Source organism: Athene cunicularia, assembly GCF_003259725.1.
Source record: "Athene cunicularia isolate RWA chromosome 2 unlocalized genomic scaffold, athCun1 chr2_part1, whole genome shotgun sequence".
NCBI classification, from domain to species: domain Eukaryota; kingdom Metazoa; phylum Chordata; class Aves; order Strigiformes; family Strigidae; genus Athene; species Athene cunicularia.
Window position 1 is genome coordinate 31,138,854 of NW_020799095.1, and position 12,880 is coordinate 31,151,733.

At 37.8% G+C, this 12,880-nt stretch overlaps 1 protein-coding gene across 1 annotated transcript in view; it reads left to right on the top strand.

Moving 5' to 3' along the window:
- The first annotated feature begins 2,111 nt into the window (after window positions 1–2,111).
- The window catches only part of STAM (signal transducing adaptor molecule), a 34,437-nt gene continuing 23,668 nt past the window's right edge, over window positions 2,112–12,880 (top strand). The window contains exons 1-2 of the mRNA XM_026843470.1: window positions 2,112–2,130; window positions 12,439–12,523. Coding sequence (XP_026699271.1) covers window positions 12,456–12,523 — 68 coding nt within the window. The 5' untranslated portion in view covers window positions 2,112–2,130; window positions 12,439–12,455. The remainder of the gene's footprint in view (window positions 2,131–12,438; window positions 12,524–12,880) is intronic.

Consider the following 12,880-nt stretch of genomic DNA (forward strand, 5'->3'; position numbering starts at 1 on the left):
TAGAGTCATACTGTTGCAGAGGCCATCTTCAGGACGTGGTCTGAAATAGAACAGATGAATAATCCCTTGGACATGCCTGTTTTTCTTGACCCAGTCTGGTGGAGTACTGTCCCCAGTTGTGCCTCCCCACCTCTTCACTTGCCTGGAATCTAATTGCAAGGTGAGTCAGATGAGTGACATGATCCAACAGGGAACTTTCTGTAATGAGGTAGTTTTCAGCTGGATCAGCTGATTGTGAAGCCACAAATGAATTGGATCAAATTCCAAATCTGAGAAATGTGATGGCAGCACATAGTTGTGGGTAGAGGGAGTGCAGTGTTGCTACATTCTCTATCAGCTGTAGTTACCCTGAAATTAGATGCAATTTGAGACTACCTTTGAACTAGATTCCTTACTTTCAGATAGCCAATTTAGGCAGCACAAGTCCCATTCCAAATGCAGTAGGAAATAATACAAGCATTTTGAACTACATCTAACAAAGGAAGCTTAGCATACCTTTTTAAAATAGCATATTCATTATACTACTCACACATAAATTGGAAAAGCTGGTTTCGGTAGCCATCTGTGTCTGAGGGCAAAGCCCACACTTGGTGGAAGAGTGCTCTAACCACCACCCATTGCTGTGCCGTGGAAGAGTCATGGGACCGGGAGAAGAGGGAGATACAATATGATACAGAGTATTCAGAGGGCTCTCCTACTTCACCCTGTGTTCAACAGAAAAAAAAAATGCTACAGAAACAAAACATGTGCCATGACTCCAGAGCCTTACGATGCTTCCTGAGTGTAGATTATCTTTTTCAAAATGTTCAGTAGGGGAAGTAAAGCTGGGTTGGAATCCTTTTGGGTTGAAGACAGTCTAAAACCCCAGTTCCCCTCATCTCTCACGTTTGTTCTTACTGCAGGGCTACTGCATAAAAGTTCTGCCTGTTTTGAAAGGATTCTTATAATTCACTTTGAAACCCATCAGAGGGAAGGGATGAAAAAAGGGGGGATAAAACAGGCTCTGAGAACATCTACCATATGTCTTTTGTGAACATAATGGGGAGCGCGGGGACCGCGGCGGGGGCTACGGCGGGCCCTGCCTGGCTGCGAGGAGGGCGAGCACGGGGGTACCTGTGGGAGACGAGCTGGCCTGCTCAGCAGAAGTAACGTTGCGGCATAGCAAAACAGTAGCGAGAAATGCTTGTGCTGGAGTGTTGCTGAAAGGATGGAAAGTATAAAGCATCATCTACAATTGCTTCACAGTCGGGCATGAGAAAATTGTCAAAGCTTTTTTGTATTCCGTGCTTTGAAGTGAATTACAGTGGGAGCTCTTTCCCTTTCAAGTGAAACTTGTCGGTCAGCGATCAGGTTTCATCCTCACCTTGCTTGTTCTCAGGCCAAAGTAGATGGAGATGAAACGTCTGGCTTTTACTGGACAAAAGTTGTGCTTAATTCTGATGTGTCCAAACTGAAGGTAAAATAACACATAGGCAGCTAAAAATTCGTTTTGCACATCTGATTTGTGATTGTGTAATATAGTTTGTCTCCTACCTGCTGCTGATGTCTGTTTTGAGCGATTGAAACTTTGAGGACTTTTACTCCTATGTTGATAACTACCCCCCCTCCCCCATGCCCACCCCATGTTATTTTCTTGTGGCATTGTAACACTGTATAAGTTTCTTGCACAAATTTCTTTAGTAGCCTTATACTTTCAACTACAAATACATTGTTTCTTCCTTAATGTTTATCCAACTTTAGAAGTGGGGGCTTGAATTTAATTCTTCCAGCTCTTCAAAAAAACAACTCAAAACTGGAAAGTATGTATCTTTGGGGGTGGAAGAGTTAGTGCATAAATGAAGGACTGTAACACAAATTCTGCATGTATGTTATCAGTAATTCTTAGTCAGCTGCATTTTAAAGCATAGCTTGCTTTTCATTTTGTACACTTAAGAACACTTTTCCATTGAAGACCGCTCTTCAATTTATTATTTTCTTGGTGGCAAGATTGACAGTGACTTATTTTGAAAAGTAGTAAATAATTTTTCCTAATTGTTTTGCTATCTTCTAGTGTAATTTGGCAGTTGAAAATGAGGAAGAGATTGCACTGCTTGCCAATTTTCCATGGACCATTAGAGGATTGAAACATTGGTAATATTATCTGTGGGATTGATTTGCACTAATAAAATTAAAAAGTGGTAGCTGAAGTTCTGGCAAACTTTCACGTTTTCACTTCCTAAGGCTGCTGTCTAGCAGTGAAGAGCAGACTGCTTGAATGGGTTTCTCCAGAGCTAAGTCTGATAGATCTGCTTGTCAGCACTCTTAAGTTTCATAATGCAAGGTAGTAGCACCCAGCTGTTACTTTGGTGGTTTATTTGCTGTTTTCTAGGTGCAGAGGTTGCCAACACCTTACTTACTGTGCTTGCCTAGTACAATCACCTGTAGGTATATTTCAAAAGCATTATTCTGCATACTGTATGAGCACAGGGAAATAACCACTCAATTGCAAGCTGTTTTTGGAAAAGCAGAGTGGACAATGGGCTAATTTTCACCAGTAAACACAGCCTCTTTCTGATGGCCCCTTTTGTGGTGTCCTGAGGGGGGACCGAAGGAGCAGCAGGCTGTTCAGTTGGTGGCAGCCTACTTTCAGGAGCCTACTGCCTTTATCCATCACTTAACTGGATTTGTGCCAGGGAGATGGAATGATGAAGTGTCCCCGAAAGTGTCCCTGGGCCCTTCTTCCCTGAGGCCCCTTGGGAATGTGCTATTATCTGGATGAACTTCTTGGCAGGCTTCGTAAGATAACATCAGCTCATGTTCTCGGGAAACTTCTAAAAGTTGTCAAGCAGTAGTGTTATTTTTCAATTCATTTCTCAGAATGAAAGTTGAGTGCTCTGCTTTTGTTGTTGCCCAGCAAGAAAGTTTTCTTTTGAAAATCGGATTCCCAAAGCAGCAAGGCAGTCAAAAGCTATCCTTAATTTCATACCAATTTGGACACTGATGTAGTTGGTAGTATTGCTGTGGTAGTTGTGCATTTTCATGGACAGCTAGTCAGTTCTGTGTAATAGTTGGAAATTATTTTGGAGCCATTTAGGATGGTGGATTGCAGAGAACACATCTGGAACTAAGTTGTTTTCCACTGTTTTGAGAAGCATAAGTATCTTCAAGTTCAGAAGGAAAAATTTCTTAGTTTGTCTTGCCAGCCATCAGCATTCAGCTAGTTCTGTTAGCATGCTTCTACTGTAATAGCTTACCATGTAGTGTCAACTTTGTACAGAGATTTTGAGGGGTGCACCTCTTCTTTAGGTGTGGTTGGCAAAAGAATGTTGTTAAAGAATGCTTTAACAGTCATCCTAAATATTATTAGTTTAAGCTGCGCAGAGATTTGAGGAGGTAAGCCACTGTCATCTTCAAAGAGTCCAAATCTCTGGATGAAGCCCAAATACTTCTTGTTTTCTGCACCCTCTTTTTACCATATTTAGGAATATTTCAACAGGAAGGGATGCTAATCAGTGGTGGAACAAGTTGATGTGGATTTTCACAATCAAGTCCTTTGACAGTGTCCAAATAAGGAACATAATACTGGACTTTAACAAAAGAAAAAGTCTTCAAGACACTGGACTGTTGAGATTATAGTTAAGAGACTCTCATCCTCCGTTTAAAGGGTTAGAATGGTGTTCTTGCTAGTTTGATGGGAGGTCTGCTTCTGCAGTATTTCACAACCTTAATCATAAAATTATGCCCAGAGAATTGTTCCTGGGAAATGCAGGTTTAAATGGAAGTTTGATGCAGGCAAAATAATGGTGCAATGTGCTTTAAGAACCAAAAGATTGTCTGCTAATCTGTCATGACAGGCTAATTGGTAATGTAGCAGTGGTTAGGCTAGGTTTGATGAACTTACTGCTGAAGCAGTTCTGAAGTGTCATTTAGATGTTATCTCAAGAATAAAATCTGTAACTCTGGATTTAATGTAGTGCATATTTTATTCTAACTTGATGTCAAGCATTGTAAACAATCTATATTATAAGGAGACAACTGGAAGAACTTTTTACTTCCTGCTGTAAGCTTAGTATTTCTGAATTTTTGTAAGCTGCAGTGAATACAGGTTCTGGTATGAGTTGTCATAAAATCACACATGATATTAAGAGGAGGTGTTTAAAAAACACAGAGGTTTTTGCATGATTTTTCTCACTTATGCACAGTAAGGGAGGAAGGTACTTCTTGGATTTGCTTTGGATGTTAGTCTAGTTCTCAGTGTAACTGGCACCACAGGCGTGGGAAGAAAGGAAAGATTCAGTCTTACTATTTACAGCAATAGGAAATTAAGCAGGTAGTTTAGTAATGTAGTAGAACTGCCAGCCTGACACAACTTGCAAAGATTTTTTTTTCACATTATATTAACTATAGTAGTTATTGACTGTTTTATGCTTTACAACTCTAGATGTTTAATAATCTGCCTGAATTACATATGATTGTGCATATGGTCGGTATATAGTCTGATATTAGAATGTAAGAAATGCTTTGACCATGATTCCCATGGTGCAATTTCTTGTAATAAAGTACTCTTTCTATTTTAAACTCATTATTCTTTAGATTTATCCCCTTGGTTAGTCAACATCTTCAAAACTGTTCAGTTACATTTGTCTGCGAGCTGGGCTTTTGTCTGTTTAGACCAGGTTTGCCAAAAGGAGGGAAAATTCTTGCAGAGGAGATTCTTGACCCAGATAATTATGGAGACTGCAGACTGAGAGTTAACTTCTGGCTGCAAGGGAAGATGAATTCCAAGGATCAGTTCAGCTTCTCATAAGGCTGGCGCTTTTGCCCAAGTTGGCCTGCTGCTTTTCTCAGCATTATTTTAGGAAGAATGGACATTAACTGTAAGCTAACAGAGGCTGAGTAGAAAATGCATAGGAAAGGAGCTATAGCCACCTCTCCTTTCAGTTATTTGTAAATATTTATGAAAAACACGAACTTCTCACTGAAGATGCCTTTGGTGTATGTTCTCAGTGAAAAATGGCAACACTGATAGGATAAAAATGAGTGGAATACCCCTTCTGTATAATAGTCAACAACAAAATTATTTTTCAGTACCTCTTTCTGAAAATGAATCACCAGACTCTGAGTTAAGCTGAGCAATCTGAAGCCAACCATAGTATGTTCCACAGGCAAAGGAGTTATTGTAGACTGTACTTTCCTGGTGATTATTTTTCTTTCCTCCCAGGGAAGAGATGTCATTTTTAAATGCTTCCCCTCATTTCATCTGTGACAGTGTGCATTATAATATCAAAATTCAGAAGAATCAAAGTAGTTCTCTAACATGTAAAATCTGTTCTTCTAGCTGATAAAAATAACACTGTATTTGTGAAAAGTTAAGTCTCTTGCTGATCTTCCTTCTGAAGTGCTGCTTTTACTGTGGCTTGATTTGTGGGGCTCTGCAAATAGATCCTGGCACTTTTTATTAGTATAACATGCCTGTGATGCACCTTGTTTACAGAGTAATCATCATCGTCCTCATATATCTCTAATGTGCTCACCTTCCTGCTTTGTTGTAATATTTCTGGGTGAAAGGTAATTTGAGTTCTGTGGATTTGCTAGGGTTTGCATAAGACTTCTAAGCATCTAAATTGTTTTTCCTTGGCTTGTCTTACAGTTTTCAGCATTGTCTTGCCAGATCCTGAATCCTTTTGTCTTCATTCTGCTCAGCTTACCAAGTTGAGCGATGTCTGTCTTGGCTAAGCTGCCTCATGCGCGGCGAGATCCTGCATAGCCTTCTGAAGTTGAGTTGAGGTGGCCTCATGTCAGCTCAGTCACCGCTGTTTGCTTTGCCTTGGATCACCTAGCAGTGTTTTCACAAGACACCTTCCACAAGTGCTCCCATAAGGACTTTTTAGAAATACTGTAAATGGGGATGCAGTTAAACTGAACAAGTTGTTGTTTAATGGCTTCACTGAAGTTAACAGTTCAACAGGGAATTTTTTCTATGGCGGCATTGCTTGTTAGAGGTTATTTTCAGTCTTGTCTAAATGGAATCTGATTGGACATACTCTTCTGTGCAGTTCTGGGCATGCTAGTGAAATCCAGAGGGGTTAATATTAAAGCGGTATTTTTTGTAGAAAGGGCCAACAAATGCATTTGTTCGTTTTATTTGACAGACAAAAAGAACAAAGTTAATTACTTTTAACTTCAGTGATGTGGAATTGTATGTAATCAGAAATTCTTGGTGAGTGACTGCAAAAAAAAATTTGCAATCAGTTTCAGTCTTTCAGGACTACTTAAACTATATTGAAGAGATGAAGTAGTTATATTTATGTTTTTACAATGCTTTGGAATTTTAGTATTTGCATTTATATAGAGAGCGGGAAAATTATTTCTTTAGCCTTAGGAAGAAAACAAGACTTTCACTAGGAGAGAAGGCTGAGTGGGAGTGTTGAATTTTTTGTTAATTCTTTGGTGTTTACATTGGTATAATGGATTTTTGAAGATTTTTAATCATGCTAGAAACTGATTGTAATTTTAGTCTGTGAGTGAAGATTTTCTTTGGACATTCTTTTGAAGACTTTCTTTTAACCATTCTTTTTGTAACTTCAGTCACTGAGAACTTTAGTATTTCATTTTAGAGATGTGCATCTGGGGAATTGGAGTTATACCCCTGAATGGAATAAGAACAAATGCCAACTAGAATAGTTAACAACCTTAGTGAAGTAGAATATTCTGATAGTTTTTACTCATATTTGTTTTAACTGTTTCAAATCATGTACATTTTAAGTGTTGGGTTTGGGGATGTTTTGATCTGTTTTTGTTATTTCTTGAAATTCTAGGCAGTTTTAACATCTTTGCGACTTTGTAGCATAGAAATAACTCAGTTCTAAGCTTGTAATTTTTAAAAAATAAACTTCAGTGAAATCTGAAGCTTAGAAAGCTTGAACCTGCCAAGACTTCCCTCTAAAAATGTTGTTAGCAATGGGTAGTCTTTAAGTTTTCTGCTTTAAGAAATGCATTGTGCTATTCACTGCAGTAACTAAACACTGATCAGAGTATTTACTCTTGCAAAATTATAATAAAGCAGTAAAATGCAATTGTTAAGATGCAGAACTAAGGCAGAGGAATCAAGCGAATAGCATGTATTTGCATGGAGAATCTGCAGCAATATTTATATTTCTCTGACCAGCATCTAAACAGTCAATCACTAAGACTGGCAGTGGATTTTTTTTCAGGAAGTACTACATTTCTTCTGTCTGATGATAAATTTCTTTTAGGACAATTATGAATTATTAGGAAATCACTACTTTCTTCTTCTGAGAAAAGTTTGCTATTGTCCTAAAATGATCAACTGCAGTTGTGTTTTGTATGTGATGGAGAACTTCAAAGAGAATCACGGTGCAAATATTTTTGCTTTGGTTATAATTTCTAAATAATGCATAAAACCAGGGGAGAAAACAGAATTTTATTGATGCTCCAAGTCTTCAGGTTTGTATAAATTGGAGGGAAATGGGGCTTCAACAAAATTTACTGAACTTTACAACAGAAGGGGCTGGTTTATTTAGGTATCCCAAAAGAGCCCATGCAAGAGGCTGAGTACTTTTCACCACAAGCAAAGTATAGGTAATATAATTCATAGATTTAGATCTTTCTGGCCTGTTTTCTGATCAATAGGTGTAAAACTGTCTCCTGGGTTTTTGGTACAGTATTTTAGTGAGACTAGATGGCATTTATACTGAGGAATGGCATTCTCTTTAGAAGGCAGATCATGTTCAGGTTTGTATAAATTTTATTCAGAGGTTTAATTGAAAAAAAAAAAAAAGATAGAAAATATGTTCGGAAGTATGATTTTAGCATCTAGATATTTTATTTGAAGGCAATTATCTCCTAGAACTCGTTGACAAATTTTGAAGATACAGACACAGCTGAGATTTCTATCAGAGGAGATAAATTTTGTGTAAGACCACTTTCTCAGTAATTTGTTTTAGACATGATTTATGGTTACTTTTGTGCGGTTGAAGTACCCTTTCTAACTCAGGAGTTACGAAGCTGCAAATTGTTAGTTGCTGAAGGGTGTGTAGTAGGGAAGTACAGCTAATGCTTATTCTTTTTTGTTTTCTTAGGTATCTGCTTCTTTAGCTATAATACATATTAGAGACTGAATGTTGGGCAAGATGGAATTGATCTGGCTTGGTATGATTAGTGTGATGAGTACAGAAGAAGTATAAAGGGAGAAGTAGCTTAGCGATCCCACGCTCTGTGGCTTGCAAAGCTGCTGCTGAATGTGATATATTGGTTTCGTGTGTCTTCTTGCTTTTGTTTTAGGAATTAAATAAATTGCTAAAGTATTTAGAAAGGTATTCTTATGTTGTACAGAACTGTTGTTGTCAAAAGAAGCCATAGTTCTAAGTGTACTTTTCCTCTGAGGTGATGGTGCTTACTGCTTTGTGGTCTTTGTAGAATTAATTGTAAGAAAACAATTTTAAATAACTCCTAGAAAAATAAAGATGGAAGTTGAAGACCTGTAATGATAAAAAAAAAGTGGTCATAAAATTTAAAAATTACTAATTATAGTCTGAGGTGATGTAAGATTTTTATAGTCTTGCACCAGTTAAAGTTTGTTAATTTGTAGGGCTTGCTTGTGCTAGGAAATCAATGCCTCAGATTTGAGTGATATAGCTTTATGGGAAAGAGCTGTTTCAGAAAACTAGAGACAAAGTTCAGTCATGTATAAGCGTCACGTAGCCCTGTTTTGCTTTGTGTTTGACATAGCATTAATAAGTTTTAAAGAACTCTGATTTCATGAAGGAGCCAGAGCTGTCTTTAAATGTTGTTTTAGTAAAGTCTGAAATGTTATCTGATCCTGGCTTGGCATTCACCAAGTTGAATAAGATTTTATAGCAATGATGAGGTGGAGGGATAGTGTCTGAAGTAAACACTAATATTGCTGTGGCAGATTTATTTTTGTTCAGAGATAGAAGATAAAGAACATTTCTAGTTTAAGTTATTGTATATCTGCTGTGCTAACCTACCTGAAGATTTTAAATACAAATGTCTGGTTTTACCTCCCTATCAGAGTCCATTTTGGTACTAAGGTAGAGTCTGACAGTGGCATGTCATTGGTACCTGAAGGCTGGTAGGATGCCAGCTTTCAGTCCGGGTAAACAAGTACTGAATCCACATAAAGTTTTTTTTGGCTGAATGCATGTCTCACGTAAGAAGAGAGCCCATTCATGGATTTTAGGTGAGAACAGTGTAAGTAATTTAGCTTAAGAAGTCATAATTTAAGTCATAATTTTGTCTACAGAACACTGATGTAACATAGGAATTTTGTCAAAGTGTCTTTGTGCTCCTGTTTCCAGAGTGGTGAAAGGTGATAGTCACTTGCTAATGCTCTGAGTGAGACAGTGGCCTTTTTTGTAGGCAGTGTCAGATAGTGTACTGCTAACATTTACAGTATGCCATTAACTTTTAACAGCCCTTATTTGAGACAGAATTTAACTGAAAATTGAGGCAAATTTTTTTTTCCTCATGTCTTACAATTGATTGTTTTATCTAAGGGAATTAATGGACACTTGTTGCTATACAATGAAACTGGATCTCAGGCTGAAGTTTGGTAAGAAGCTAGCTAGTGTTTGTTGGTGGAGGAAATATCCTGACTAATAAGGGGGAAGGCATTGCAAGCAAGTTGCATTTGTTATACAGCATTAAGTTCAACTTCCAAGAAGGAATGTAGCTGATAGAACACTTGTAGTTGTACTACATGGATACATTTGCAAAATATTGAGAATTAAAGTAAAGGTTGTAATTGATGTGGATCAAGGATTTAATCAATAACCATCTTATCTGTAGTTTTAGCCAAACTATTTAACACAAACCACAGTTTGTTACCTTAAAACAGTAAGCATGCATTAGTTTACTTCTTGGTTTGTAAAAGTTGTGATTGCCATGCCATTTCTCTCTGATGATGTCGTGAGGAAAGAAGGATCAGTTGTTGCCAAAAGTACACACAACTGTCTTATGTGGAATAATGGAAAAGGCCAAAGTTTCAGTTCCGCTGGATTGCGCAGCAATCTTTTGAAGGATGTGGTAACTGAAGTATGGCATTAAGCATGAGTGAGTGGTGTGGGTTTGCGAGGCTGCATGTGAGCTCTGAGTCTGGTGAGCACTTAAGGCTGTGGAGAGTGTGGTGGAGACATGTTCTGGCTGGAGCTGGTCCAGCTCCAGCAGAACTGACAACGAACTGAAACAGTGGAGTCCTGGAAGTAAACTGCCTCCCTATGGTCTGTTTTGTGTGTTTCTGAACTGTGCTTATCAGCTGGTTTCAGTTTTAGGAATGCAGTGTAGGCAATTCAAGCTCTATGTTTCAAGAAAGCAGTTACGATGCTTCAGAGTTGAGGCTGGCTTTGGTAGCAGTACAGCTGCTGTTCTTGTGGACCGTGACTACTGAAGTCTGTCCTGGCCTGTGATGGCTCTGTGCCAGGCATTCAGTTCAGGTGTCTCACCAGGTGTGTCACAAGTGTTCTGTCTACAGATGACCGAAAGCTGGCTATATTAAAACAATAAGAAGTACAATGCATGGTTCCTCTATGGGTTTTTCCTTGCCTTCCCTCTCCACCCTGCCTTCACGTCTTGCTTGTATTTATGAGGTATCCCCAACTAAATAAATGAATTCTGGAGTAATGAAACAATGTTAATTGATATAAGCAGGGTGCAGTCTCATTACTCTGTTCTGATGTTTTGGCATTGGCATGCTGAGTGGATTCTGCTGCTGTGGTGTTCCTCTTTTTTTTTGCTTCATAGCTATTGTTTCCTTTATGAACAAGATCTAAAAATTAAAAATTTCTCTGATTGTTAGCTATACTAGTCCTAAGCATGATTTGGAAAAATAGTAGACTGAAGGAAAAATAAAGTGGTTGGTTGATCAGCTGGTATATTTTAGTGCTAGATGTTAGCATGGTGTCTACCCAGAATTTTTCATGTGTTTATTGATTATGACTATCTTTTGTAATCAACTAAGTTTTCTGATTCAGTTTAGAGAGAAGAGGCAAAGTGCTCTCTTACTTTATTTGAGAGGACATACAGAATTGTAACTAACTTCCACTTAGGATTTCCTGATGCTTTTTTTCTGTTTTCCTTGCATCAGACAGTACCACTGATGTGTTATCATTCTGGTTGTATATAGCAGTGGTTTTTTTCCTCAAAAATACCTTGAGAACATGTAATTATAGAGCTTTGCTTATCTGCATTTTTGTTCTGAATTAAGAAACTAATTAAGTGTAACCTACTTCAACTTGCAGGACAGAGAAACTCATTCATAAAGACAAGCCATCAATTTTGGGATGAATAATTCCTTGTAACTTTTGGGGATTAGATGTTTTGCTTCGTCTTTCTCCTTTCTGCAGCCTTGCAAGTACTAATATGGATAATGAATCTTTCCTGTAAATTTTTTTTTAGGAAATTTTTGCGTCCTTTCATAAAACTAAGTAGTCTGAGACATTCCCTGAGGGATGGTACTCATTGCTGAGGCATGTTCTATATATTAAGAGGTGAATATTAGGTGAAACAGGGGTAGGAAACAAAGTCTGTGCACTACTTTGTGCCTGTTCTCCTCTGCTTGGTGAATAACGGAAACTGCTTTTGCATTCCCTTATGGTCTCCAGCCCTGATCTGATCTATCAGTGTTTAGATACTCTTCCATTCAGATGCAGTGTAAGGCTCAGTTTCCTTTAACACTTTTATTTGTCATTATCCTCTCTGTATCTAAGCTTTTCTGGGGGGTAATTAGAGAGGGAATCTCTATTTTTCTTCTTGGAATCTATTTCTTCTCCACCTAGCTTCTCTATTTCTTTACTCTTCAACAGGGACTCTGCTTGTCCTAGTCAAAAGATTTGGAGGAAAGAGTCCCAATGGCTTCTATGAGATTAGCTTTGGTTTAGCAGTCTCCGTAGCTGAAAAGAGACACTGGAATATATCATCCAAAGCAGAGATGAGAATGGAAAGATAGAAGTTTAGTGATTATTACTGAATTGTTGAATCCTCCTTGCTAAATTGTAATAGGTAGAAAGGAAATGCAACACACAGCAGTTTAGCGTATGAGGAAGTGGTAAATGTAGTCGTACCTGACTTTGTAAACAGTGAATCAGTGCTTTGGGTATTTATCTCCTGTGAAACTTTATAGTTACAAATAGGGAAAAAAAACAATCTATTGGTAGCTGTACTACTTTTGTCATATTCTGGTTGTATCTTTATTGTGTGGGAAAACAACCCCCAAATATATATTTGCGTGTGAGTTTAAATTCATGGCCACAAGTGATTCAAAAATCAAAAAGAATTAGGTATAACAGTTTAAATATATTATTAAATATAGGCATTTGTCATGCATTTAGTAATATACAAAGAGGTAATATTGCAACATCTTTGACAATTTTTTGTTTGTTTTAAATTTGTATATTGATTTATGTATGCTTTATTCATCAGAGAAAGCAACCAGTGAGATGAACACTGCAGAGGACTGGGGCCTCATCTTAGACATCTGTGACAAAGTTGGACAGTCACGCACAGGGTAAGTGACACTAGAAATTTCATCCCCAAACTTTTAAAATGTTATTTCAGTCTGATACTCAGATGAGAGGAATGAAATTTTTGTGATCTTGTATAGACTTTTGCAACAGCTTGGTGTAACTTAAATTTATTACAAGTAAAAGGCAAATGTATGGATTTTCTGCTCAAATATTTTGCATTTCTTTGGAGATACTGGCTGATGTGTTAAAATTAGGACTTCTGTACTTTTCACCAGTGTAACAGGATAAATAAACTGGTATGTTTTAGCAGTGTCACTGTAAACCCAAGAGACTTCATTGGGGATTTTTGTTACAGAATCATAATCTAGGTTGGAAGTGACCCCCAGAGGTCATGTAGT